Source organism: Cajanus cajan, chromosome 3, assembly GCF_000230855.2.
Source record: "Cajanus cajan strain Asha chromosome 3, NIPB_CcT2T_4, whole genome shotgun sequence".
In the NCBI taxonomy this organism is placed as follows: Eukaryota; Viridiplantae; Streptophyta; class Magnoliopsida; order Fabales; family Fabaceae; genus Cajanus; species Cajanus cajan.
The window spans coordinates 11,733,533-11,757,625 of record NC_138519.1 but is presented as its reverse complement, the minus strand read 5'-3'; the positions used below and the strand labels follow the sequence as shown (position 1 = coordinate 11,757,625).

The 24,093-nt window shown below is 30.0% G+C and overlaps 3 protein-coding genes across 7 annotated transcripts; all 3 read right to left on the bottom strand.

Annotated features, from left to right (window-relative positions):
- Positions 1-96: 96 nt before the first annotated feature.
- LOC109799719 (mitochondrial uncoupling protein 1) lies at positions 97-3,111 on the bottom strand. Its single transcript, XM_083071610.1, is given in 10 exon segments — positions 97-407; positions 527-613; positions 1,068-1,142; positions 1,494-1,538; positions 1,540-1,599; positions 1,688-1,765; positions 1,955-2,064; positions 2,161-2,239; positions 2,765-2,853; positions 2,961-3,111. Coding segments are annotated over 10 exon segments (810 nt in total). The 3' UTR covers positions 97-371.
- On the bottom strand, positions 2,792-11,436 carry LOC109799374 (uncharacterized). Of its 3 annotated transcripts, none has more exons than XM_020359913.3 (6): positions 11,282-11,436; positions 11,094-11,190; positions 6,031-6,282; positions 5,686-5,931; positions 3,684-3,902; positions 2,792-3,593 (listed from the first exon to the last, which is right to left on the bottom strand). In XM_020359913.3, exons 4-6 carry the CDS (start codon positions 5,882-5,884, stop codon positions 3,313-3,315), a joined length of 699 nt encoding a protein of 232 aa, XP_020215502.2. In that variant the 5' UTR covers positions 5,885-5,931; positions 6,031-6,282; positions 11,094-11,190; positions 11,282-11,436; the 3' UTR covers positions 2,792-3,312. The 3 variants fall into 3 exon arrangements, with proteins under 3 accessions (XP_020215502.2, XP_020215501.2, XP_020215503.2); XM_020359912.3 differs by having other exon boundaries at positions 6,031-6,277; XM_020359914.3 differs by lacking the exons at positions 11,094-11,190; positions 11,282-11,436 and having other exon boundaries at positions 6,031-11,079.
- A 2,279-nt stretch (positions 11,437-13,715) lies between these two features.
- LOC109799373 (mitochondrial uncoupling protein 1) lies at positions 13,716-17,675 on the bottom strand. Of its 3 annotated transcripts, XM_083070409.1 has the most exons (9): positions 17,416-17,674; positions 16,696-16,795; positions 15,589-15,781; positions 15,387-15,461; positions 15,091-15,215; positions 14,882-14,980; positions 14,692-14,796; positions 14,267-14,352; positions 13,716-13,802 (listed from the first exon to the last, which is right to left on the bottom strand). In XM_083070409.1, exons 3-8 carry the CDS (start codon positions 15,683-15,685, stop codon positions 14,326-14,328), a joined length of 528 nt encoding a protein of 175 aa, XP_082926535.1. In that variant the 5' UTR covers positions 15,686-15,781; positions 16,696-16,795; positions 17,416-17,674; the 3' UTR covers positions 13,716-13,802; positions 14,267-14,325. The 3 variants fall into 3 exon arrangements, with proteins under 3 accessions (XP_082926535.1, XP_020215500.1, XP_020215499.1); XM_020359911.3 differs by lacking the exon at positions 16,696-16,795 and having other exon boundaries at positions 15,601-15,781; positions 17,416-17,675; XM_020359910.3 differs by lacking the exon at positions 16,696-16,795 and having other exon boundaries at positions 17,416-17,671.
- Positions 17,676-24,093: the final 6,418 nt, after the last annotated feature.

Sequence of the window (24,093 nt, the reverse complement as noted above, 5' to 3'; positions counted from 1 at the left end):
CTACAATAACTACCATTATAACACATTTGGTCTTGATCAAGGGCTAAGTTGTGTTTAAATTTATAATGATTGGTTTGAAGCATGAATCCCTCTAAATTTGAAAAGAATCGCATGTCCAAGCTCGGCTCATATAAAATTTGAAGAGAATTGCATGGATACAACATTCAATCCTACAGAAGATTTGGTAATTGCTGAAAGCTAGTATATTTGAGTAACATTTTCAGTTTACTTTCATTTTCTTCTCCCTAAAAAAGTTTTTGACTCCATCCAGGTAAGCAGAATGAAGAGAGATAGGGACCTTTATTTTCCACAACTTCCACTGCATTTGCATTTGCATCCAATCCCCTTAAAAAATCTCAAGGAAACTGAATTCAGGACGACTCTAAACTTTTGACGAACTTTTTAGTCTGTCATAAAAAAGGATACAAGTGAGAAAGTAACCACAAATTCAAGAATTAGAAGTTAAATGAGTTTTTGGGAGTGCAGGCAAGAAAAGAATACATGTAGCAGTGTATTCAAATTATACCTGTTCTAAGGTTTGAAACACGATCACGTTCCAAGATCCCAGCCTTCCAAAGTTTGGGAGGAACCCTTTATAAAAGGCAAAGGGTCCCTGAAAAAAAATATAAAACATTAACAAATCAGTTTTGGTATAGGTGTAATGTGTCCTTACACAGACAAATATAATGAAGCAAAAGAAAAGGAAAAGATGGAAGAAAAAGGAAGATTATGTTGCACACTATAATAAAGCAAGTCAATTTGATTTAAGTGCATATAAGCTAGGGTAAGAAATGAGAATATTATATATATATATATATATATATATATGTATGTATGTCAAATAACTATAAGTGACAAAAGTAGGTTTGTTCAGCCTGCCACTTTTGCGGATTATACCCACTGCTTACAACTACTTATATGTGATCAAATGCTGCAAAGAATTTTATTCATGATAGCTATGAAATGACAAAGGATCCACACAGTTAATGATAGTAACTTGTGGCTAAAGCAAAATGATGGTATATAATCTTACGAGAACAAAACGGTATCAGTGGGAAGTAACTTACATCATTCTTTAATGTTTTGATAAAACAAGCAAGAGTGCTTTTGTAACTAGAATCTCCCAGCATTCTCGATTTAACCTGCAATACACCAATGAAGATAGAACAACAAAAATTAGTGGAAAGGTCACGTGATCACCTTGCATCCAAATAAGATTTGGGTAAGAAATTATACACATTCACTGCAATGGACCTTAACAAGATCAGATGTCAACAACAAATTCTTAATAAGCTTTAAAAGTTTACTAATTCTACCATTTTCTAATCATCCTGGGATTCTTAAATTCGTCTTGGTGGAACAGGGAATATCAAATTCAAAATTCATTTCAAATTGAAACAACTATTAACACACTACATATAAAACGATGGGGCAATAAAAAATAAAAAGTCAAATCAACAAGGGTTATTCTTTGGTAAATGCTAAAACATTACCACATCAACTGGGGAGCCAATACAAACAGCAATAAACCCTGCCCCAAAGACTAGCAAGGAGATGAGTAACAACATTGTCAGTGAATCCCGGAATTTTCAAAATAGTCTGCATAAAACAACATAGTTATTTACAAATATAAAGAAGGAGAAAAGTTTGATCCACACTGCTAGGCCTCAAGTCACTTTTAAATTACCTGCTTCACTTGATCGTAGCTGGCTAATTCAGCAGCATTGATTATAATATTTCTGGCTATATTGGGGCCATGTCCAGTCTAAAGAGCCCGAACTCCTTCCTGTGTGTTAGATGTAGGCTAGAATAAAAATAATCACAACCAAAATGAACCAAACACATTTTTCTCTTCAATAAACTAAATTGGGTTGCACAAAGCTGTCTCACAATTTTTGAATAAGCATTTAAAGATCAAGAGTAGCGTTAATTTCCTTTCTGCTTGAAGTCTAACTTTGACCAGAACAATTGGATTTGCCACAGCACCTGTTGACAATACAAATTGAAGGAGTACATAATTGAGTAATTGCGATGAGTATTTATAGATAGGAATAACAAAAGTTCCTACCAAGAAAAAGTAAATATTCATAGATTAGAAAATAAATTCATCTAATAACAAATATACAAATTATTCCCAATAATTCCAGCATTGGGCTTTACCAGTTGTAAATGCAGCAAGAATTTTCTTTGAAAATGAAACATCTCGAACATGGTCCCTTCCCACATAGAAAGTCTTAACCTGTTAACAACACATGTGATGTACAACATAAGTCTTTCTAGGCTCAACCTCAAGTAGTACTAGACTTTCTAGTTTAAGTGACAAAATATGAAAAATCAAATTAAGTTGTTAAATAGTTTCTCTGTAAGCCTAAAGTTGTTTATACCTTACTTGGCTATAATTGGTCTAATCTTGTGATTTGATAGAAGACCTCCTTAATTAATATGTCTAGTAATGCATTAATTAATTATTGATGTGGATGTTGAAAATGTGATACTAAATAATAAATTTGTTGACTTTTACAATAAATATTTTAAAAGTCATACAAATTATAATTCATAATTAGTTGATTGTGTTAAACTTTCATGAAATTAAACCACGTTATAAGCTCTTATAAAATAAAATCATATTATAATCTCTTTGTGAAATTAATATATATATATATATATATATATATATATATTGTTTATTATATCGATATAAAATCAACCTCAACTTGCCATCCCATACACTACGGCCCAAGTTTTTCACTAGACCAAACTAAACAATAAGGTGATATAAGATCAAATAAGATATAGCCAACGTTGCACTCGCAGCATCATTTCCAAATTCCTTTGTGGGTTTTATTTTTATCACTGAATAATGAATACAAAGCTAAAAAAATATTAAAAAAAAAAATATAGAAGAATCCATGTTTCCATTTCAGAGTTCAGACACTGTCATCATGAAATGAAGGCTCCACATTCGAATTCGCAGAATTCAGATAAGTCTTCCTTGTCAAACTTTTCCATATCCGAATCCGAAGAATTGTGTGATGATATGTCTTCCATGTCAAAGTTGTATGCAGCATCATCATCATCATTAGGCAATGATTTGTCTAAGCTCTCATGCATATCAGAAGCATCCAACCTGCTACTTACGAGATCCTTCTCACTTGTCTTGTCCAAATCAACATTGATTGGAGAAATGCATTGACTTCTCCCTAAACAAGACAATTGTTCTGCAGTCTTCCCATTGCATGTCGTAATCGGAGAAATCTCGAGAGGGGATACACATGTATCATTGTGAGAGGGATTTGTTTTGCAAGGTGTATTTCAAACTGGAGAATTGGTTGGAATAGGAAATGAAGGAGGACTGAATAAGCTTTTAACAACTCTAGATCTTTGAACTTGTGATCCACCAAGTGCACAGTTCTCAGCCGATGATTGAGTTGCAGAACAAGGCGTAAAAACTACTTGGTTATTGACTGCATTAGATCCTTGAACCTGTGATCCACCAAGTGCACAGTTCCAAGCCGATGATTGAGTTGCAGAACAAGGTGTAGAAATTACTTGGTTATTGACTGTATTATTTGATGATGGCAGTATGTTTTGACCTGAGAATAGATAGAGTAAAAATGTAATTAATGGCATTATGAAAGCTTAGCATATACTTGATAGATTTATCGGCTAGGGGACAAAAATACCTTGAACATTATTTTTTCTACCAGGTGGTCTACCACGATGCTTCTTTGAAATTGTAGGAACATCCATTGCTTGACTATCTCTTCTCTTTCTGTCAGATGCACTAATCATGGGTGCAGAGAACTTTCCTGCTTCCACATTGGTATTCATACGCATAGGCAGTGACTGTATATGAGACATGTTTTGCGGAGGTAGAGGAGTAGTAATAACAGGAGCAACACCTAAGAAAGCAAAGCAATCTCAACACATCATTAAGACAACCTAAAAAGTTGTACACCATTCAATTTAACTGAAAAACTTAATTCCAAATTGTGACTTAAATACATTAGGATTAACTCCACCGTTAATTGATAAACTTAGCTAACACATCCAAAAAATACAAAAGTAAACAGTGACTAAGGAAACACAATTTAACGATTACACTCCTAACTTTATCAATCAGAATTCCCAAATATAGGACTTCTCTTGGGAAAATTCAAACATTCAAGTGAGTCATTCAATTCTATTAGCAAAACAGAATATTAGGCAAAGACTGATTTATTGAAACTACCCAAAAATCAACACTAGAAACATAGATTATATCTAACTAATACAGATTTCAAACATGAAGCATCCAACTCTTTTCACTTAGTATTGAAAATTCCAAATCAACTAATCAAAATAATGTAAGGTGAACAATCGTCACCTTACAAAACTTGAAGGGGAGATTGCTCTCTACTTTTTTACATTAGCAATACTTGTAAGGTGAGGATTGTTCACCTCACCACTAATCAATATGGGAAGCAGGGTTATGTATATGGAAAAAAATTATCAATTGGATGCCAAATTTTAATGTCATTGCTTTGAATACAATCAATTATGGTAGGAAAAGCTCAAAAAGGGTACATTGAGGGAGTTGTGGATTAATACTATATGATAAAAATGGCAGGTCTCAGATTAGTTGTAAGTTGGGTATAAATGCAGAGAGGCTATATATACGTGATACTAGCTTTATTTTGCATGACAGACACAATGAGGAAAAAGAACAGAGTGAGGCACCATATTGAGAAATGGGCAATTGCTTTCACTTTAAAGAGCACCCCAGAGAGAGTGCCAATAAGGGTGATGGAAAAATTGCAGGTTTGCCATGAGTGTCATCTTGCTATCAAGTACATATCAGAGGTAAAAAATTTAAAATATATAGTTGGAGGTTCTTGCAGGTTTCACCGTTTCAAAAGTGAATCATGTTTTAGTGGAGATTATTGGTAATAGTTATTCCTTGATTTCCATTTTAGACGTTGTTCATGATCTCGCAGAGCTTTCAACTAAGAGAGACTAAATTCTTGCAACAACTCTGATATCATATTATGCAATTGCCCAATTTTTAAGTCATCCTTTTAACTCTTTTGGCTTTCAAGAGCTGATGAGTGATTAACAAAGTCTATGTGATAATTTATTTGATCACTTACTCATGATAAAGAAGCTTAACATTACTCCATTGCAATACAGAAATTTTAAACGAATATCACATGAATATATGACAAAAATAACATATACAGTCAATGGTTGCATTAGGGATAAAAAATTTGTAAGTGATACCCAAATAAACCTCAACCTCCTCATCCTAGTATGAGTTTTGACTTATCATTTACGAATAACACATAACAAAAACCCCATATCGCACCTAATCTTTGTTCTTAAAATATGCAAGACATTTATTTTTTCATCAAACTTGTAAATGTTTTAAATTCCGGTTTGAAACTACAACTACATGGCAGGAACCCTTTCATGCAATTATCACCGACTTAAATGATGACAATGCATCCACAAACTAATACCACAACTCAATTTGAATTAATCGTACCACAACTTGAAAAGTTTTAAATAGCTGTTGCAGTTTTAATAATCAAAATCAGCAAATAAGGCTGCCTACCACATTGAAACGAATCCCATCCCACATCTAAAATTTAAAATAAAAAAGCCAGCAACGACCAATTTTTCAAGCATAAGAGGAAAAACATGTACCTGAAGGAGAACTCTGGATTGAGGAACCATCACAGGATTTGCGTTCATCTTTGCAACATTGGGTGGGGGTAGCCCCTAAAAAGTATTGAATGTGTTGACAGCATTTTGCATGTCTCGCAACAGCATCTGAATCCTGATTTTCTCTTGCATCAGCGTAACCCTTTCTTGATGCAGCGACGCCTTCTCTTCCTTCAAGCATATATACTCATCCAGCATATTTTCCAAACTCAGCAAACTCTTTGACACCTAAAAAAATAATAAAATTGAAATTGAAATTTGAACATTGCTGATAGCTCTTTTTTATTGATTGATAAGAATTAGAATGACAAAATCATTGGAGCATACCTCTTGGTTGGCAATAAGAGAGGAAGCCTCGTTACGAAAAGTGGAGCATGTGAGAGAAAAGTTGTTATCGAAGAGAAAACGATCAACGATGATAGAGAGTAGATTGAGGCTGATCTTTCTTTTTTGCAATGACTTCATTGTGAAGAGTAAGAAAGAATAAGGACAAGAATTATGATGTATGGTGACTTTGCCTTGCCTTCACCTTCTTACTTTTATAGGGATCCAAAGGCGGGAGTTTATTTCTTTTCTAAACTTTCAACATCATTAACAAGATAAGTCAATAATTTAAAATTACCGCCACAAATATTAATTAAAATTTTCAAAATCAAAATTAAAATAAAATCTAATAATTCACCCTGTGAATGTATTTGAATGTAGTGTATTTATTTGGGATAGATTACTCTTTTACCTGTAAAAGATAATATTTTTTAAGAGATAATATATGTTCTATTATCCAGTTATACTTGTTTAATTAAATATTTTTATTTTCATAAACTAATTTTGACAATCACAATTATTATAAGTATAGTCAATAATATTCTTCAAATAATGAATGAATTCAGAAAAATAAATGTTATCGATTAAGGTTAAAATTTTAAATTAACTTAATTATAAAACTGTGATGAATGATTTTCTAGTTGTTCAAAGACTTGAAAAATCACTCTATTAACTTTCTTTTTTATTTTCCAAAGAAAACTTTTTAATGGCAAGTGAATTGATCTTCCTTTTTTCTATACCTTCTTTTTTCTTCTCTTCCCGGATCAACTAAATTCATTTATTCTCTTATCTTCTCTAGTTTTCTTCCCTTTTATCTTTCAATTTCTATAACTTTTGTTAAATTTAAAAGACAATCGCCAATCCCTTAAACTTTCATATTTTAATGATAACAGAAATTTTTTTAAGAGAAAATGTAATTTGATTCTACCTTGATAAAATTGATTTTCAAAATATATTTATATGTTGAAATTTTTAAATTAAATTTTATAAAAATAAATATTAGCTAATTTTTAAAAATTTAATATTTAAAAAAATAATATTAGATAATGTTTAATAATTTTAAAATTATTTTTGAATATTCAATAGTTAAAAACATCAAGAGATAAGAGATAAGATAAAATATATAAGTGAAATAAGAAAAAGAAATATGAGAAATTTTAAATTCTTATTTTTTTTGGGAGAATTTGAAATTCTACTATTTCAAGAAATTTCACAAATGCTTGAATTTCAAATTCTTTATAAATTCTTCATCCAAACAAGGTATTTCGCCTCAAAGAATTTAAAATTTTTCAAACAAATGAATTACTCTATTTAAATTCTCTATCCAAACACACTAATTTAAATTCTCCATCCAAGGCATTAGCTGTGATAAGATGTCGTTCAACTTCATTTATGATTTTTAACAATGAAGTTGCGTGTTTAAATGTTTCCCTTGTAGATCAAACCTTAAAAGCTCATAAACTTGCTACTTCTATGAACTAGTATATAATTTTTATGAGTTCAACCTTTTGACTCCTCGTAAAGCACTATTTGTGGTTTGTTTTATTACGTCACTATTACAAAAAAGTGTAAATTTTTTATAGACACTATTCACCCTCCTTCTAGAATATGTTTTTCTCTGCACAACTTTTTTTTTTTTTAATCTCTTTCTGAATTAAAATATCTTTTTCCACCTATCTCTAATTTTCTAGAGATATGTCTCCCTTTCCAAATACATTGTGATAATGTTGTATCATTATCCTTTATCCTTTGATGGGGACAACAAACTATTTATCCTCTATACAGATCACATATGTTTTTATTGCCATTAATAGTTCTAAATTTTATCGGAGAACAACAATTATTGTACAAGCTCCTTAGATTTGGGAAACTAGACAGTTGGATCCAATAAGACTTGAAAAAGAAATGCGAGACCAAGAAAAGGACTAGAATGAAACAATTAGGAAACAAGAAGATGGTGATTATGAGGATAATGAAGAAACATCATATAAAGAAAATGACTTTAGATAACTAATTTTAAAAGCTCCATGCAATCAAAGGTCTATGACAGACAACAAATCTCAAAGCACTTTAAGAAGTGAAAAAAGGGACAAAACTTAATTCCTAGAATGATAGGGACATGGTGATAAGATCGACTTGCAAGAAGCTAGAATTGTGGAAAGAAGTTAAATCTAACATAACAGATGTAGGATTCTGATAACAATCCATACCAAGTTACTAGGTCCAAGAGGAGAATCAAGAGGCCCACATACCTTCCTCAATTTGTGTAATTGGTTATAGTCCCTCAGGAGGATAAGATACTATTACGATATTATTTGGTTGTAATTGTCACATGCATTATTTTCATTATACTAGATTCCTTTTCCCTAAATTGCGTTGAGCCAAGGATTGCCAACAACATTTTGTATAAATAATGCAGAAATGAATGAAAATGGTAGAGAATTAGCAAACTATTCCTTTTTTTACTACCAAAAAAAAACTATTCCTTCTTTAGCATTAGACTAGCTATTAGTATCCTACCAACCGGTGCAACCTGCCCTTTCACCATGACTAGACACAATACCAGAAAAATCACAATCGATCGTCTTGAGGATGTCGTCCAATGGCTTAAGGATCATGGACTAGTTACTATAGATTACACTTCTTTTACCATACAGTTTAAGCGCATGCCCACCCTTTGGTGTTGCATGCTGATGTACCTCTCCAATCGGAACTCGCCTCAACCCAACAAACCAAATGACTTTTCTAGACACATGTTGCCTCAACCCTATTTCACTTAGCCATTTTACCTGACCCAAAACCTCATCTCCCCAACCCTTCCATTTCTACCACGACTCTACCACACCCAACCCTTGAATCCCTGCGTACCCAATTCGACACCCTCTTCCATGAACTTTCCCAACTTCCACCCCACCGTAACATTGCCCACCATATACACCTCCTTCCAAACAGGACCCCTGTTAATGTGTGTCTTTAAAAAAATAATTGAATTAGAGAAATAGGTCACCACCATGCTTGAATTTGACATGATTCAACTAAGCTAGAGTCTATTTTCTTCTCCTGTCCTCCTTGTGAAGAAAAAGGATGACAGTTGGTGTTGCTGCATTGATTATAAAGCTCTAAATGTTCAATATAAACTAATTTTGGTAATCACAATTACTATAGGTATATTTAGTAATATTTCTCAAATAATGAATGAATTCAGAAAAGGAATTTCTTTTATCTTCTCTAATTTTCTTTCCTTATATCTTTTAATATCTATAACTTTTGTTAAATTAAAAGACAATTTTGAATCGTTCAAGCTTTAATATTTTAATAACAAATAGAAAGTTTTTTAAAAGAAAATGTATTTTTTTTTATTAGAGGAAGTGTAGGCGCTAGTCATAATAAGATGTTGTTCAACCAGATGAAACATATTGTCCCATAGACTAACATTTACTCTATATCATTTATGATGTTCAACAATTAAGTTGTGTGTTTAAATGTTTCCTTAATAGATTGAACCTTAAAAACTTCCTTTAAAGACTCGAACTTTCTGGCATTGAGTAGTCTCCTCATTGTAAACAATAACAAAGAATAAGGACAAGAATTATGATGTGTGGTGACTTTGCCTTTGCTTTAGTTTCTTTACCTTTATAGGGATTGGAACGTGGAAGTTTACTTTTTTTCAAACTATGAGGACAATTAACAAGATAAGTCAATAATTAACAATTATCATCACAAATATTAATTAAAATTTTTAAAATCAAAATTAAAATAAAATCTATTAATTCACACTATGAATGTATTTGAATATAATGTAATTATTTGGGAATAAATTACTCTTTTACCTGTAAAACAAATAATATTCTCTTTTAAAAAATAATATATGTTTTTATTAATTTTTTAAAATAAATGTTGTTTTTAATTTTTAAATTTGAATTTAGTTTCAGCTAAACATTTTTATCCAATCATATTTTTAATGCTTTAAAATACAGGTGTTTCATTAAATATTTTTATTTTCATAAACCCTAAATTGAAAAGCTTATTAATACAGTACTCAATTGAAAATGTTTTACACATTACATTAGTGGGAGTAGTGTTGTGATTCGTTAGCTCCCAATTGGTTATAACCTTCAATTGTGAAGGTTCTTTTTATACGTACAATTTAAAGATTGTCAACACTAACAGAACGAAAACACACAGTAGATGCTGTATGATTTGGAATGCCGCATGTAATTCCTATATGCCAAAATAATATATTGATTTTTCTCCTAATTTATAATGATCAGAAGGAAAAAAAATATTGGTATAAATATCAATTCGTTTTTGAGACATTACTAGTTAAATTGAATCGCTTATGAGAAGAGGTACACCAAGGATGAGATGAGAAGACACTATTATTATTCACAAACATCGATAGATAACAAATATAAATATTATGATAGTTCTTATTTTATTTTATTATATTATTTTTTATTTTATATATATATGATAGTAGTGTTTTAAACTTATAGTCATGCCAGGACAAACGTTCCATACACATATGGCCTTTCTTTTGTGGTTTTGTGAATGTAACATGAAATGTAAAAACCTTTGGTCAGTATGAACAAAACAAAGAAGAGATGAAGTTTTAAATCGAACTATTCAAGATTTATTAGTTCTAAGCGATAGTTGAAATTCTAGATATGCCTTAAGTTGATAGAAGGTTGTTAGTAAACTGAGGAAATATATATTGTTCTGACAGGTTTCTGGCTGGGTTGAAGAATATAATTGGTGATAAGAAAATAATTTGAGTTGAAGAAAATAATTGTTAGTATCAGCAGTCACTATAACTTGTCCCACAAACCGTGTTAGCACCAGAAGTCAATTATGTCCCCTCACTATACAGCATGATACACATATCACACGGGAAAAAATATTCCACTTTCTTGGCAATAACTGAATAGAAAATATCAAAACCCATTTACCCCTTGCACAGTTTGTAAACAAAATATTAACACTAATTAAAGCATTTGATAAATATAACCTACTTTAAATTAACAGTAGATAAATTCAAACATATGAATATCAAGAAAGCATCTTACTTGTGTGGTGCAAAAGGAAAGAGTCTTTGGAAAAGCATCCAATCCAACTGCATAGGGTGTGATGTGATACCAACCATCACTACACTTTGTCTTGAAGCTGAGCGAGTAAAAGTAATGAGAGTTTAGTGAAGTCAACTATCATTACATCTATAAAGAACCAATCGAATTAATTGCAACCAATTTCTTACCTTTCTCATTCAACTCTTAATATCACTTGTTCTTGAGATCATGGCTGCAGCAGTCATAGGTGGTGCGTTCCTCTCTGCCTTCATTGATGTTGTTTTTGACAGGCTGGCTTCACCTGAGGTTGTCAACTTTATCCGTGGAAACAAGCTTGACAAGAAGTCTTGCATTTATGTTGACAATAGATGGATTTAGTAACCAATATAAGTAATACAGACATAATATATTATTTGTTAGTCCAACAAGTTATTTTGATTAGAAACAAGAACTCAAGAAGTTTGAGGGATGCATGATGGTTGATGGGTATGGTCTTTGATCTTTACAATTTTAATTGAACTATTAAACCACAAATATTATGGAAATCAAATACATTCCAGGGGTGAAACTCCACTACAACAGCCCAAGTATAATTAATTCATGATCATGAATTTTTCTTTTCATGCTATTCAAATGCCATATTCTGCTTATATTTCTTTCTTCTTTTTTTCTCCCCTTTTTAGGAGACACAACTTTTAACCAGCTAGACAAACATTATACAATTTTATGGTAGCAAAAAAGTAAGCATATATTATACAATGTTTTGATTTATGTCTTGACAAATATCCGTAGATTACCACTGATTCCTAAAACAGATATAAAAGTTTCTACATATTTTGTTTGTGTTCGCAGAATGGAGACCGAATCTCTTATATACGGAATGTGTCCATCCCACTTGAACTGAGGAATGCATTAATATACTGAACAATGCTCTCATAGTTGAATATGTTGCAATAATACATCACAGTATAGGGAAAAAAAGAAGTTAAAGTGAAAAGAACAAAAAAAAATACACTTTAAATTATTTTTATTGGTTTTAAAAAATGACTACAAAATCATCTTAATTTAGAAAGGTACCATAGTAATTTCTTTTTTTAATATAATTATGATAAAAGTTAACAAATTTATCATTGATTAGTAAGCACGCATACTATTTGCGCTTATAAATAAGGTTTCAATTTTCATATTTTAGTGAGTGGTACAATTTATGATAATCATGATATAAATTTCAAAATTAAATTAGAAGTATTCTTTCGCATTTTTTCGTGTTTATTCCTTGTTAGTGTGGTATTTTAAGTTGGACTAGTGGTCTTTGTTTAAAATGAAAACACATAGTAGATGCTTATCCACTTTAGAAAGGTTTATACCTGATTTGGAATGCTGCGTGTAATATTTCTAAATGACAAAATAATCGCTATTTATACAATATTCATTAAAATAATTTTTTTTCCTAATTTATAATAATTAAAGTAAAAATAATAATATTATCAATATCAAACCTATTTTTGAGACATTACTTGTTTTAGTGGAATCGTTTTCAAGAAGAGCCAAGGGTTGATTTGAAAGCAACTATCATTGTCAACATTCATGAAACAATGACAGATAACAAATATGAATATGATGTTTTTTAATATGTAAATGTGATAGAGTATTGACTAACATCTGGTCATGCCGGGACAAATATGTTCCCGTGCACTTGCTATTGACCACTTATAGTTGAGAGTAGAAATTGTATTCATTTTCAAATGGCATGTTTTTAAAATGAGCATGTTTAGATAAACTTTTTTCAAACACTTACAGAAGAAAAAATATTAAAGAAGAATGAAATTATTTTTTTCATTAGTTATAATTAACTTATGCAAAACCTAAAAATTAGTATGCAAAAATTTCTATAAATTAGTTTATGCATAAACTAATTTTGGTTTATAAAGAAAACTTCTTTCATTTTTCCTTCATGTATTCTCTTATAATTATTTATAAAGAAGCTTATTCAAAGACACTAATCAATTTCCATTAGATAAACAGATTTTAATTAAGTTTTTGCCTGCAAACAATCAACAAAGGTTCATGCACAAATTGCGTGAACTTTGATACAACTACAATAGCCACCATTATAACACATGTGGTCTTGATCAAGGGCTAAGTTGTGTTTAAATTTATAATGATTGGTTTGAGGCTTGAATCCCTCTAAATTTGAAAAGAATCGCATGTCCAAGCTCGGTTCATATAAAATTTGAAGAGAATTGCAGGGAAACAGCATTCAATCCTACAGAAGATTTGGTAATTGCTAAAAGCTAGTATATTTGAATAACATTCTCGGTTTACTTTCATTTTCTTCTCTCTAAAAAAGTGGTTGACTCCATCCAGGTTAGCAAAATGAAGAGAGATACGAACCTTTATTTTCCTCAACTTCCACTGCATTTGCAGTTGCAACCAATCCCCTTAAAAAATCTCAAGGAAACTGAACTTAGGTCGACTCTAAACTTTTGACGAACTTTTTAGTCTGTCATAAAAAAATATACAAGTGAGCAAGTAACCACAAATTCAACAATTAGAAGTTAAATGAGTTTTTGGGAGTGCAAGCAAAAAAAGAATACATATAGCAGTATATTCAAATTATACCTGTTCTAAGGTTAGAAACATGATCACATTCCAAGATCCCAGCTGTCCAAAGTTTGGGAGGAACCCTTTATAAAAGGCAAAGGGTCCCTGAAAAAAATATATAAAACATTAACAAATTAGTTTTGGTATCGGTGTACATATGTCCTTACACAGACAAATATAATGAAGCAAAAGAAAAGGAAAAGATAGAAAGAAAGAAAAAAAAAAAAAAAAAAAAAAAAAAAAAAAGGACGATTATGTTACACATAAAGCAAGTCAATTTGATTTGAGTGCATATATATAAGCTGGGGTAAGAAATGAGAATGTATAAATATATGTCAAATAACTAGAAGGGAGGGACAAAAGTAGGTTTGTTCAGCCTGCCACTTTTGCGGATTATACCCACTGCTTACAACTACTTAGACGTGATCAAATGCTGCAAAGAATTTTATTCACCATAGCTATGAAATGACAAAGGATCCAAATAGTTAATGATTGTAACTTGTGGCTAAAGCAAAATCATGGTATATGATCTTACAAGAACAAAACGATAACAACGTAAAGTAACTTACATCATTCTTTAATGTTTTGATAAAACAATCAAGAGTGCTTTTGTAACTAGAATCCCCCATCATTCTCGATTTAACTTGCATATACACTAGAATGAAGATAGAACAACAAAATTAGTGGAAAGCTCACTTGATCGCCTTGCAACCAAATAAAAATGCGGTAAGAAATTATACACATTTACTGCAATGGACCTTAACAAGATCAGATGTCAACAAAAAATTCTTAATAAGCTTTAAAAGTTTACCACTTTTTATGATTTTCTAATCATCCCGGGATTCTTAAATTCATCATGGTGGAAAAGGGAATATCAAGTGCAAAATTCATTTCAAATTGAAACAACTATTAACACACTACATATAAAACACTGAGGCAATAAAAAAAAGTCAAATCAACAATGATTATTCTTTAGTAAATGCTAAAATATTACCATATCAACTGGGGAGCCAATACAAACAGCAAAAAACCCCGCTCCAAGACCAGCAAGGAGATGAGTAACAACATTGTCAGTGAATCCTGGAATTTTCAAAATAGTCTGCATAAAACAACATAGTTATTTACAGATATAAATGAGAAAAGTTTGATCCACAGTGCTAGGCCTCAAGACACTTTTAAATTACCTGCTTCACTTGATCACAGCTGGCTAATTCAGCAGCATTGATGATAGCATTTCTTGCTATATTGGGGCCAAGCCCGGTCCAAAGAGCCTGAACTCCTTCCTGTGTGTTAGATGCAGGTTAGAATAAAAATAATTACAACAAAAATGAACCAAATATATTTTTCTCTTCAATAAACTATATTGGGTTGCACAGCCACAGATCTGTCTCACAATTGTTGAATAAGCATTTAAAGATCCAGAGTAGCGTCTGGGAACACCATGAGTTAATTTCCCTTCTGCTTGAAGTCTAACTTTGACCAGATCAGTTGGATTTGCCACTGCAATTACCACAGCACCTGTTGACAATACAAATTTAAGGAGTTCATAATTGAGTAATTGCGATGAGTATTTAGATAGGAATAACACAAGTTCCTACCAAGAAAAGTAAATATTCATAGATTAGAAAATAAATTCATATAATAACAAATATACAAATTATTCCCAATATTTCCAGCATTGGGCTTTACCAGTTGTAAATGCAGCAATTTTCTTTGACAATGGAACATCTCCAACACGGTCCTTTCCCACATATAAAGTCTTACCTGTTAACAACACATGTGATGTACAACATAAGATAACACAATCAAACAGTATATAAACTAAAATAAATGAACTATATTCAGCAACAATATTCAAAACCCAGTGGCTCATATAACCCAATTCATAAACCTGCATACAAACATTGATGATGTAACCCTGGCACAATGCCCTTCCAGAGAGCTGAAAGACCTTCTTCTCTGGCAATGGTTGCCACTGTTCCCAGCATACCCTTATATTTAGGTAACGAGACTACATCACCAGCTACAGCTTGTTTTTGAAGTTTAAGCCTAACTTTGGCAGTGTCCAAAGGAATAGTACACACCTATTACAAATGCAAGAACTTAATGACTAATCTGAGTAAATAGCCGCAGATGAGTACTTCAAAAATCAGTATGATGACTAACAAGTAAGCAGGATACAAGAAACACACCAAAAAATCAGTCACAAATATATAACATTAACAAGACACATCAATCTCCAATAATAGGAAGTCGGGTCAGGACGAAAATCAACATATGTCAAGAATACTGTTGCCATGTAAACCTCAGATAATGCAAATGATGCTTCACACTTACGAGATAATTTAGAGGATTATTCAATTTTTAAAGTATGTAACTGTGTTGTGCTACCTAAGATTAAATACATAACAGCTACATCTATACACTGTATTCGGATGACTGGTTAGGATGACAGATGGGAACAAGGGAAACACAAAAATATTTCTTCCCTGGGAGTTTAAAATAAAATGAAAGAAACAAATTCAAGAGGTGGAATGGTGGAAACTTGAGGGGTAATGGCGTTCGATAGCATTTGCTTACTAATCATCAAACCTGTGGGGAACAATAGCTTTGTTTCATTCGTTTCCTTCTCTTTTCTGTCCATTCCCACTTGTTTGTTCCATTCAGTTAGATTAATAACAAAACATCCAGAGTTTATTACCATTACCAAGTCAAACATTTTGTCAGGGCATATACAAGTCATCAAATGGTGATCCTTGAAAAACAAACAGCTTGCAATGCATACTTTTCATCATGTCAGAGCAGTCAAAATCCACTGTGACCGCCATTGACTAACAAAGACTATTATTAACAGAAAGAGATAAACTCAAACGCAAAGAAAGAAATTATTTTTTTGTTTGTTCAGCACATCTCTGAATTTTACGAAGATCACTTATTTTATAAGCTCTTTTTAGACAAAACAACAAAATCATATCACATAAGCAAAAGATCCCTATACATCTAACAAAGACTGATCCTGTGTTCGGCTGAGCAGTGGAGGGAGACATTTAAATCCACATCTGGTGATGTCTAACGAGATTCTCACCAAAGCACAAATTCTGCATTGAGTTAATAACACAAACTTATTCTGCGATGAAAATTTCGAAAACATAAATCACTTCAAACTTACTCTTAACCAAAAATCAATTTTACAAAATCCAAAACAATGCTAGCAAACTATATCACCCAAATGCGAGTAGACACAAATTGAAAATTGAAAACCATCACCCATTCGAAAATTATATATCACTAAACTCAGTTAGACCATACTCAGACACATTCAACTGAACTCTGAGTCCCACAAAAACATTGACTTGATCATCCAAGTTAGAACTCCTTTTTTGTCTATAGAGATAATAATTGCAATATCCAAAAGCTGATTGATGATCAAATACTAATTTGTGTTTCTAGAACATGACTTTTGCATACATTATTTTAACACTGCAGAAATCAAACATAGGAGCACCGGATCAACTTTGTGTCTCAAATTAGTACACTAGCACCAACTACGGTTTGTTAATGTTACACAACAAAGGAAAAGACACCGAGAACAATGAAAGCCAGCAAAGTGAGAGCGGAAATCAGATCAACATAAAAGATGGGTCTTTCGTAAGATCATGAAAAAAGAGAGAAACCCCAGAAAGGAAAAATGAAAAAGAAGACGACCCAGATAGAGTACCTCAGCGAAACATGCAGAGAAAGCACTGCTAGCAAAGGTTTTGGAGAAGGAGAGGTCGGATTTAGACTTAGAATCTGCCACCATGGTGTTTTGAAAGGCTGAAGCTCAGTTCCTGTGTCTGGAATTTGGAAGTGTGTTTTGGATTTTGGAGTTTGGTTTCTGAATTAATATTTATTGTCTTGCAAAATGCAGTATTTCCTTAAGCTGGCACCGTCCACTTGGGAGTTGGGACATTAAAATGCGCGCATGTTACAAAATGGGCATTCTGACTAAAGTGGGGGTTGTTTTAAAAGTTTATTACAGATGGGTTGTTTTGAAACTATTTATGCCTTTGGGATTGTTTATAACGGTGTCGCTATGGTCCATAACGACACCGGTGACACGTGGCATTTATTTCACTTCAGGAAAGCCATGAAAGCCATATAGATAAAGTCACTACAGCCCATAGCGCCACTAAACGGCTTAAATAAAGTCGCTATATCCCATAACGCCACCAAACGGCTTAAAAAAAATAAATTCAAATGTAAAAAATAAATTAAAATATAAAAAATAAATTAGTTTTTCATTTATTTAGATTAATAAATTAAAATGTAAAAAATAAATGCCACGTGTCACCGGTATCGCTATGGCTCATAGCGACACCGTTATAAACAGCCCCAAAGGCGTAAATAGTTTCAAAACAACCCCATTTACGTGATAAACTTTTAAAACAACCCCACTTTGGTCAAAAAACCTGCAAAATGTTTATGTTTTACAATACAACTCACGAGGCTGAGTCAGGGATGAGTTGGAATTTTGAGAAGACCATCCATCACAATATAAATAAAATCTATATAATTAAATTATTTCCTTTGAGTTTAATTTCTACGTATTATTTGTTTGGAATAATTAATTAAAAGTACATAAATATAATTTTAAAGTGCTTATTATAAAATTGATTAATTTATTATACATATTAAATTTGTGACTAAACGATGTGATAAACCTTTTAATTTTCCTTTGTTACAAAAAAATATATATGGCAAAAAAAATTATATTTTTAGTGTAAATATTGTTTACACTTTTACTTTAAAATATGTATTAATCATTTCACTCTCTCTGTGTGTATAAATTAAACTAATTATATTATATGAGAATATCTTTAGAAAAATTTCTTTACCAATAATATTTTAAAAAAATAATGAAAATATTTTTTTAAAATTTTTATTTTTTATCTGTTTTAATTTTTCATATTCATGTTATTTCTAAATTAGATTTAAATATTTTATAAATTATCAATAATTAAAAAAAGTATAAAAATATAAAATATTTTTTATAAATTTAAAACATAATGCATATATTTATTATAAAATTTAAATAGGATATTTATTTTATATAATTTTTTCTTGTATAAAATAAATATTTAATATGTACATTACAAATATTAAAATAAAAATTCAATAAATTAATTATTAACAAAATTCTAAACATATATTAAAATTTTATTTTAAAGATGAACACTTGTACTCTTTAACTAAGAATTTGAATTCATTTTTTAGTTTAAATATAAAATTGCAATTGAAATTAAATTCAATTAATAGCTTAAATATAAAATTATAATTAAAGATATCATTTTATTTCAACAGGATAAAAAAATATTATATCTCTTTATTAAAAAAAAAAACTCTCCTCACATTTCTTATGTGACTCTTTAATATCGACTATGGAGAGATAAAAAGAAAATATTGAATAGTAAATTCTTGCTCACTTTATACATAATAACAAGAAGAAGAAAAACATTACTTACCTCTGTAAAAGATAAAGAAATAATATTTTTTTTATCATAATTTTAATTATTTTTATATTTATGACAGTTTCTTTAGTAGTTATAGTCTTAAAATAGGCGAAGAAAATACAGAAAATGAAATATCTAATTATAAATTTTTATCATAGTTTTAGTTGATTTTATATTTATGACCCTTTTTTTTAGCTTAATGATTAAATGAGAAAGGGTTTAATTTTTATTGTGATCATTTTTATAATTTTTTTTCTATTTTTACCTAAAAAAAAATATTTATGACAGTTTCTTTAACAGTTATGGATTAAAATAGATAAAGAAAACACTACACCAAAATTAGGTTTTTGTGGCAATTAATTTATTCTTTAACGACCATATAAATGGTCATTATTTTTTTTACCAGCATTTAAATAATGGCTGGTGTATCCAGTGTCGCTAATACTATTACCGACATTTATATAAAATGCTGGTAAAGACCTACTAAATTGTCTGGAAAACTTCTTTTTAGTGGCAATTCTAGTAGCCATTTTAAAGGCTATTAAAGATTATTTTTTCAATTGTCTCCTTTCCATCCATTTAGTGACTTTTATCTTTTGCTAGTAAAACTTTAAATAATTTATTTCTATAACTTTTTTTATTCATAACTTATAAGGTGAAAGTTGCTCTCTAATTATTTTATAGCACTATTAAACTTAGTAATAGTGGGTGATTTGATACTAATTTATTATAGTGAATTAAAAGTCTAACTCAACCATATAAATCAACTTATAAGGTGATAGTTATTACTCACTTATATACTATTTAATTATCTTATCTCTAATCGATGTGAGACTAGTTTTTTTAATAAATAATTGTCGCTAATAGTAAACTTTAGTGTAATATAAATACACTTTTAGTGGCTATTATATATTAGCCTTTAATATTTTTATTATATAATTAAATAGCGGCAATTAAATTATTATCATTAAACAATTGTCGTTAATAACAAATTTTGTTGTAGTGTAACATGGTATATAATCATTTTGTTTTCACTTTTAAGTGAATTATAATACTCTTCAAATGTTAAAAAAAGATAATTTATCGTCTTTTCTAAATAATCATCCACAACTATTTAATATATTATTTATATAATTATTAGAGTTACGAAATATCTCAATCACTTTAGTTAAAATAATGAAAGAGTAAATTTTACTTCATTAAACATTTGATTTTACTTTTAGATTTATTTGAAAATATTTGAAGACTCAATATAAGACTAATAGTTAACATAATGAAAAAAATAATTTTTACTAAATTGAATGTTTTATTTTACTTTTAAACTTGTTTGAAAATATTATAACTAATAGTAGAATACATAATATATAAAAAACCATAATATTAACGAAATTAATAAATATTTTATACTAATAATATGATTATAAAAAATATACGATCTCAAAAAGTTATAATAATTAAAAATAAAAATATAATTAAAATAATTAATCTATAATAAAAATTGCACTAATATAAAATTAATTAAAAAATAAAATATTAACTATCTAAAATATATTGTATCAATAAAATAAATTAATATTGATATAAAATATTATATATACATATTCGTTTCTATTGTTTTGTATTTTTAAGCTATTTCAACATATATTTTACCAAACTCTCATAGCTCAATATCACATTTCAGCATACCTTCGTGAAGATAATGGGTGTGCTGATTAGTTGACTTAGTTTGTTGTTAGGAATCAACTTTGGTTATCATCTTTGACTCTTGTCTTCTTCCTCTGTGTCAAACTTTGTTCGTTGATATAGCTGTTTTATTTCTTAGAGTATCTTATAAATAATTATCAACCATTTTAAATGAGTTTCACTGTGTCACGTCATTCATAAGTAACTTATATTATATTTTTATAATTTTTGTTCTAATGAAAATTACTTATAAACATCCCTACTTTTTTACAATTCATACTATACTTTTTGACATCTTACACTACACTTTATGATAAATTTTTATAAAATTAATTATTATGAATAATATATAAATATGAATAACAAACAAAAGAAATTATATAATAAAAAAATTATAATAATAAAAAAAATTACATAATAAAAAAGAATTACCAAAAATTACAACAAAATTAAATACGCACTAATAAAATCATAACAATATAAATTTAATTACAATAAAAATAGTCTAATTTGCATAAATTAAAATATAATAATATTTATTCTCCTAATTTGCGTCTAATAAAATTACAAGCATTGATACATCGTAAATCAACGTCTAATTAGAATTATATGACCAGTGTGCAAGTATTAGTACTTCATAAATCAACATCTAATTAGAGTTCAACATCGTGTATTGTTATGCCCAGACAATTTATATATATATATATATATATATATATATATATATATATATATAAATGGGGCCTTTCAAAATATATTACTCGTATAGGACTTTTTTTATTTAGTTAAGTGTCAAATTATCAGTCCAACAACTAATTTTATGTTATTTGTAATTTATTTTTATTTTTTAAAATAAAATAAAAGCAAAAAGTCCCATATAATAAAACATAACACATGAAATTTTATAGTCAAAATGATAATTATGTTAACAGTTAATAATTCTCGATGAGTCTCACATAAAAGGTCATGAGAGCTTGTTTCAATTAAAATAAAATAAAATATGATTTTAATATTTAAAATTTTGTCAAATTTTGTTTTTAATTTTTAAACAAATTTTATTTAGCTTTAATCATTAAAGTTTTTTTTTCATGTTTTAATACTACGAATCAAAATGTTAATGGAAGAAAAAATTTAAACACTATAAGTAAAAGTCAGCAAAAATTTAAAACAAAAATTAATAATAAAAAAATTTAGAAACCAAAATTTAAAAAAATTAAACATTCTAATGGAAATTTTTTATAAGTAAGCAACACAATAAACACTCCCATTGATAGTGTTCTTAATTAGTTTGTTTTAATTTTCAGAGAGGTAAAAAATAAAATCTTATAGTTCAATAAACTAACTTAACAGCTTTCAATTACCAATGATATATTTAACTGCCAATTAACTTTTCAGCTTTCAGCCAGTCTTTTACCAACTTTTACAAAACAGTCCAAGTGTAACAACTCTTTTTAAAAAAAAAAAAAACAGAAGAAAAAAAAGTGTAACACTTTTTGTTCAGCTGTATTTGCTAACTAGATGTATATGATTTTTTCAGAAGATAATCTTCTATATATGCTTTTGGAAAATGATGATGTTCTATGAATAGATGGATTTTCACAAATAACTCTGCGACATGTTCTAATGGTGTTGAAACTGAAAACTACCGTGTCCAAATTTCGAATGATAAGGTTCTGTGCAAGCTTTTTACCTATTTCGTGATTGGTATTAAACAAGTGAGATCTTATAAAAAAAATAACTATCGGTTAAAGAATTAATAAATATTTTCTTTATTAAAAATTACGATAGAGTACATTAACAAACTTTATAAAATACTTTTCATCTTTTATTTCTTATTGAATGCTCTTAGGATAGATACTACTAATTCGCATTTTCCTAAAATTTAAAAAGGATAAATATAAAACAAAACTTGCATTATCATGTACGTGACAGGTCCTCTCACTAAATTATTGGAGTTCTTTTTTAAATGCTATGAAAAAGAAGTTGCAGTGATTGAAGGAACAGCAAAGCAATTAAAAATGACTGAAAAAAGTGAATGAGCATGAAAGTGTGACTACTTCCACACCGCTTGCAAATTGCAATGAATGAAAAAGGAGGGGAAAAAATATTCGTGTTCACTGTTCACGTGTAACAAAGTTGTTGCTGCAAGCTCATAATTTTATATGAATAACTTGTTGGTCCTCTCGCTTGTGGTAAATCACACTCTGCCCTGATTGGTAATCTAGATAATAATTTTTCTAATTTCTGCTATATATACCTCTTTTTGGTTTCACTGTATAATATAACTCCAATAACAGTGAGTGCATAGCCAAGCATTCCTATCATTGAAATGGGGTTTGTGAATGCTCAACAAGTGTTGTTATCTTCATTTAAGTTTGCTCCCCTTAGAATTTAGTATGGGAAATGAAGGAAATTTGTTAAAATGAGTCCTTATTCTGTCAAGTTATTCCCACATGGCCATATGAAAAAGAAAAATGACAAATGTATGTGGTATGCCTTATTAAACAAGAATTGGTTCTATGGTATTAGGACATACCTGAAGGGTAAGTGCACTTGTATGTTTGGTTACCAAAAAATTAGTCAGGTTCACAAAATATGCGAGAAGAACTTAGAAGCAAATACCAAAAATTTCTGATATCCTTTCTTGCAAGAGCTATTGGCCTATTGTGATTCGAATCACGTTTCTCTCCATCAACAGTGTTGCAGGAAGTAAGACCATCATAGCTATAGGTGCCATATAAAGCAGCAGGTTCATAGAATAAACTTTTCCCTGAACAACATCGATGTTATTTTATGCTGGTTTATGAGTGAAGTAGAGTACGGTAGCACTTGGTGCCATTCAGAAACTATGATTCCTTATTTCAATCATGTTGCTACAACAAGGACAAGGCAGTTAGATTCATTACCCCTTTGAGGACAACCAAATATCTTGAAGCAATGATTTAAATGCCTTGCCAGCAGTCGATGAAACACAGATTACAAATCCAAACTGTTCCTGTACTAGTATACACACTTCAATTATCTTTGTTGTAGCGGGTCTGGTCCAGGGTCTCGGTCTTCTCGTTCCTATCCGGGTAGTCCGAAGTGAGGGGGTGTGCCTGCAAAGACACTCCAACGCTCAAGAAAGTGCTCGGCGTAGTAAATGCGGTAAGTGAAAGTTAGTTACGTACCTCGCTGGGGTCCTATTTATAGTGATTCTTATTGGGCCGCGATTGAGGACT

Bases quoted from the DNA above. Each gene is read 5' to 3' on its own strand.
- LOC109799374 (XM_020359913.3), bottom strand. From the start codon at position 5,884: ATGCTTGAAGGAAGAGAAGGCGTCGCTGCATCAAGAAAGGGTTACGCT. The intron at 3,903-5,685 runs GTACATGTTTTT...TTGCTTTCTTAG, and splicing joins AATCCAGAGTTCTCCTTCAG to GTGTTGCTCCTGTTATTACT. The intron at 3,594-3,683 runs GTATTTTTGTCC...ATCTATTCTCAG, and splicing joins TAGAAAAAATAATGTTCAAG to GTCAAAACATACTGCCATCA.
- LOC109799373 (XM_020359910.3), bottom strand. From the start codon at position 17,499: ATGGTGGCAGATTCTAAGTCTAAATCCGACCTCTCCTTCTCCAAAACC. The intron at 14,981-15,090 runs GTGAGACAGATC...TCTAACACACAG, and splicing joins TAAATGCTTATTCAACAATT to GAAGGAGTTCAGGCTCTTTG. The intron at 14,797-14,881 runs GTAATTTAAAAG...TGTTTTATGCAG, and splicing joins GCTGTGATCAAGTGAAGCAG to ACTATTTTGAAAATTCCAGG.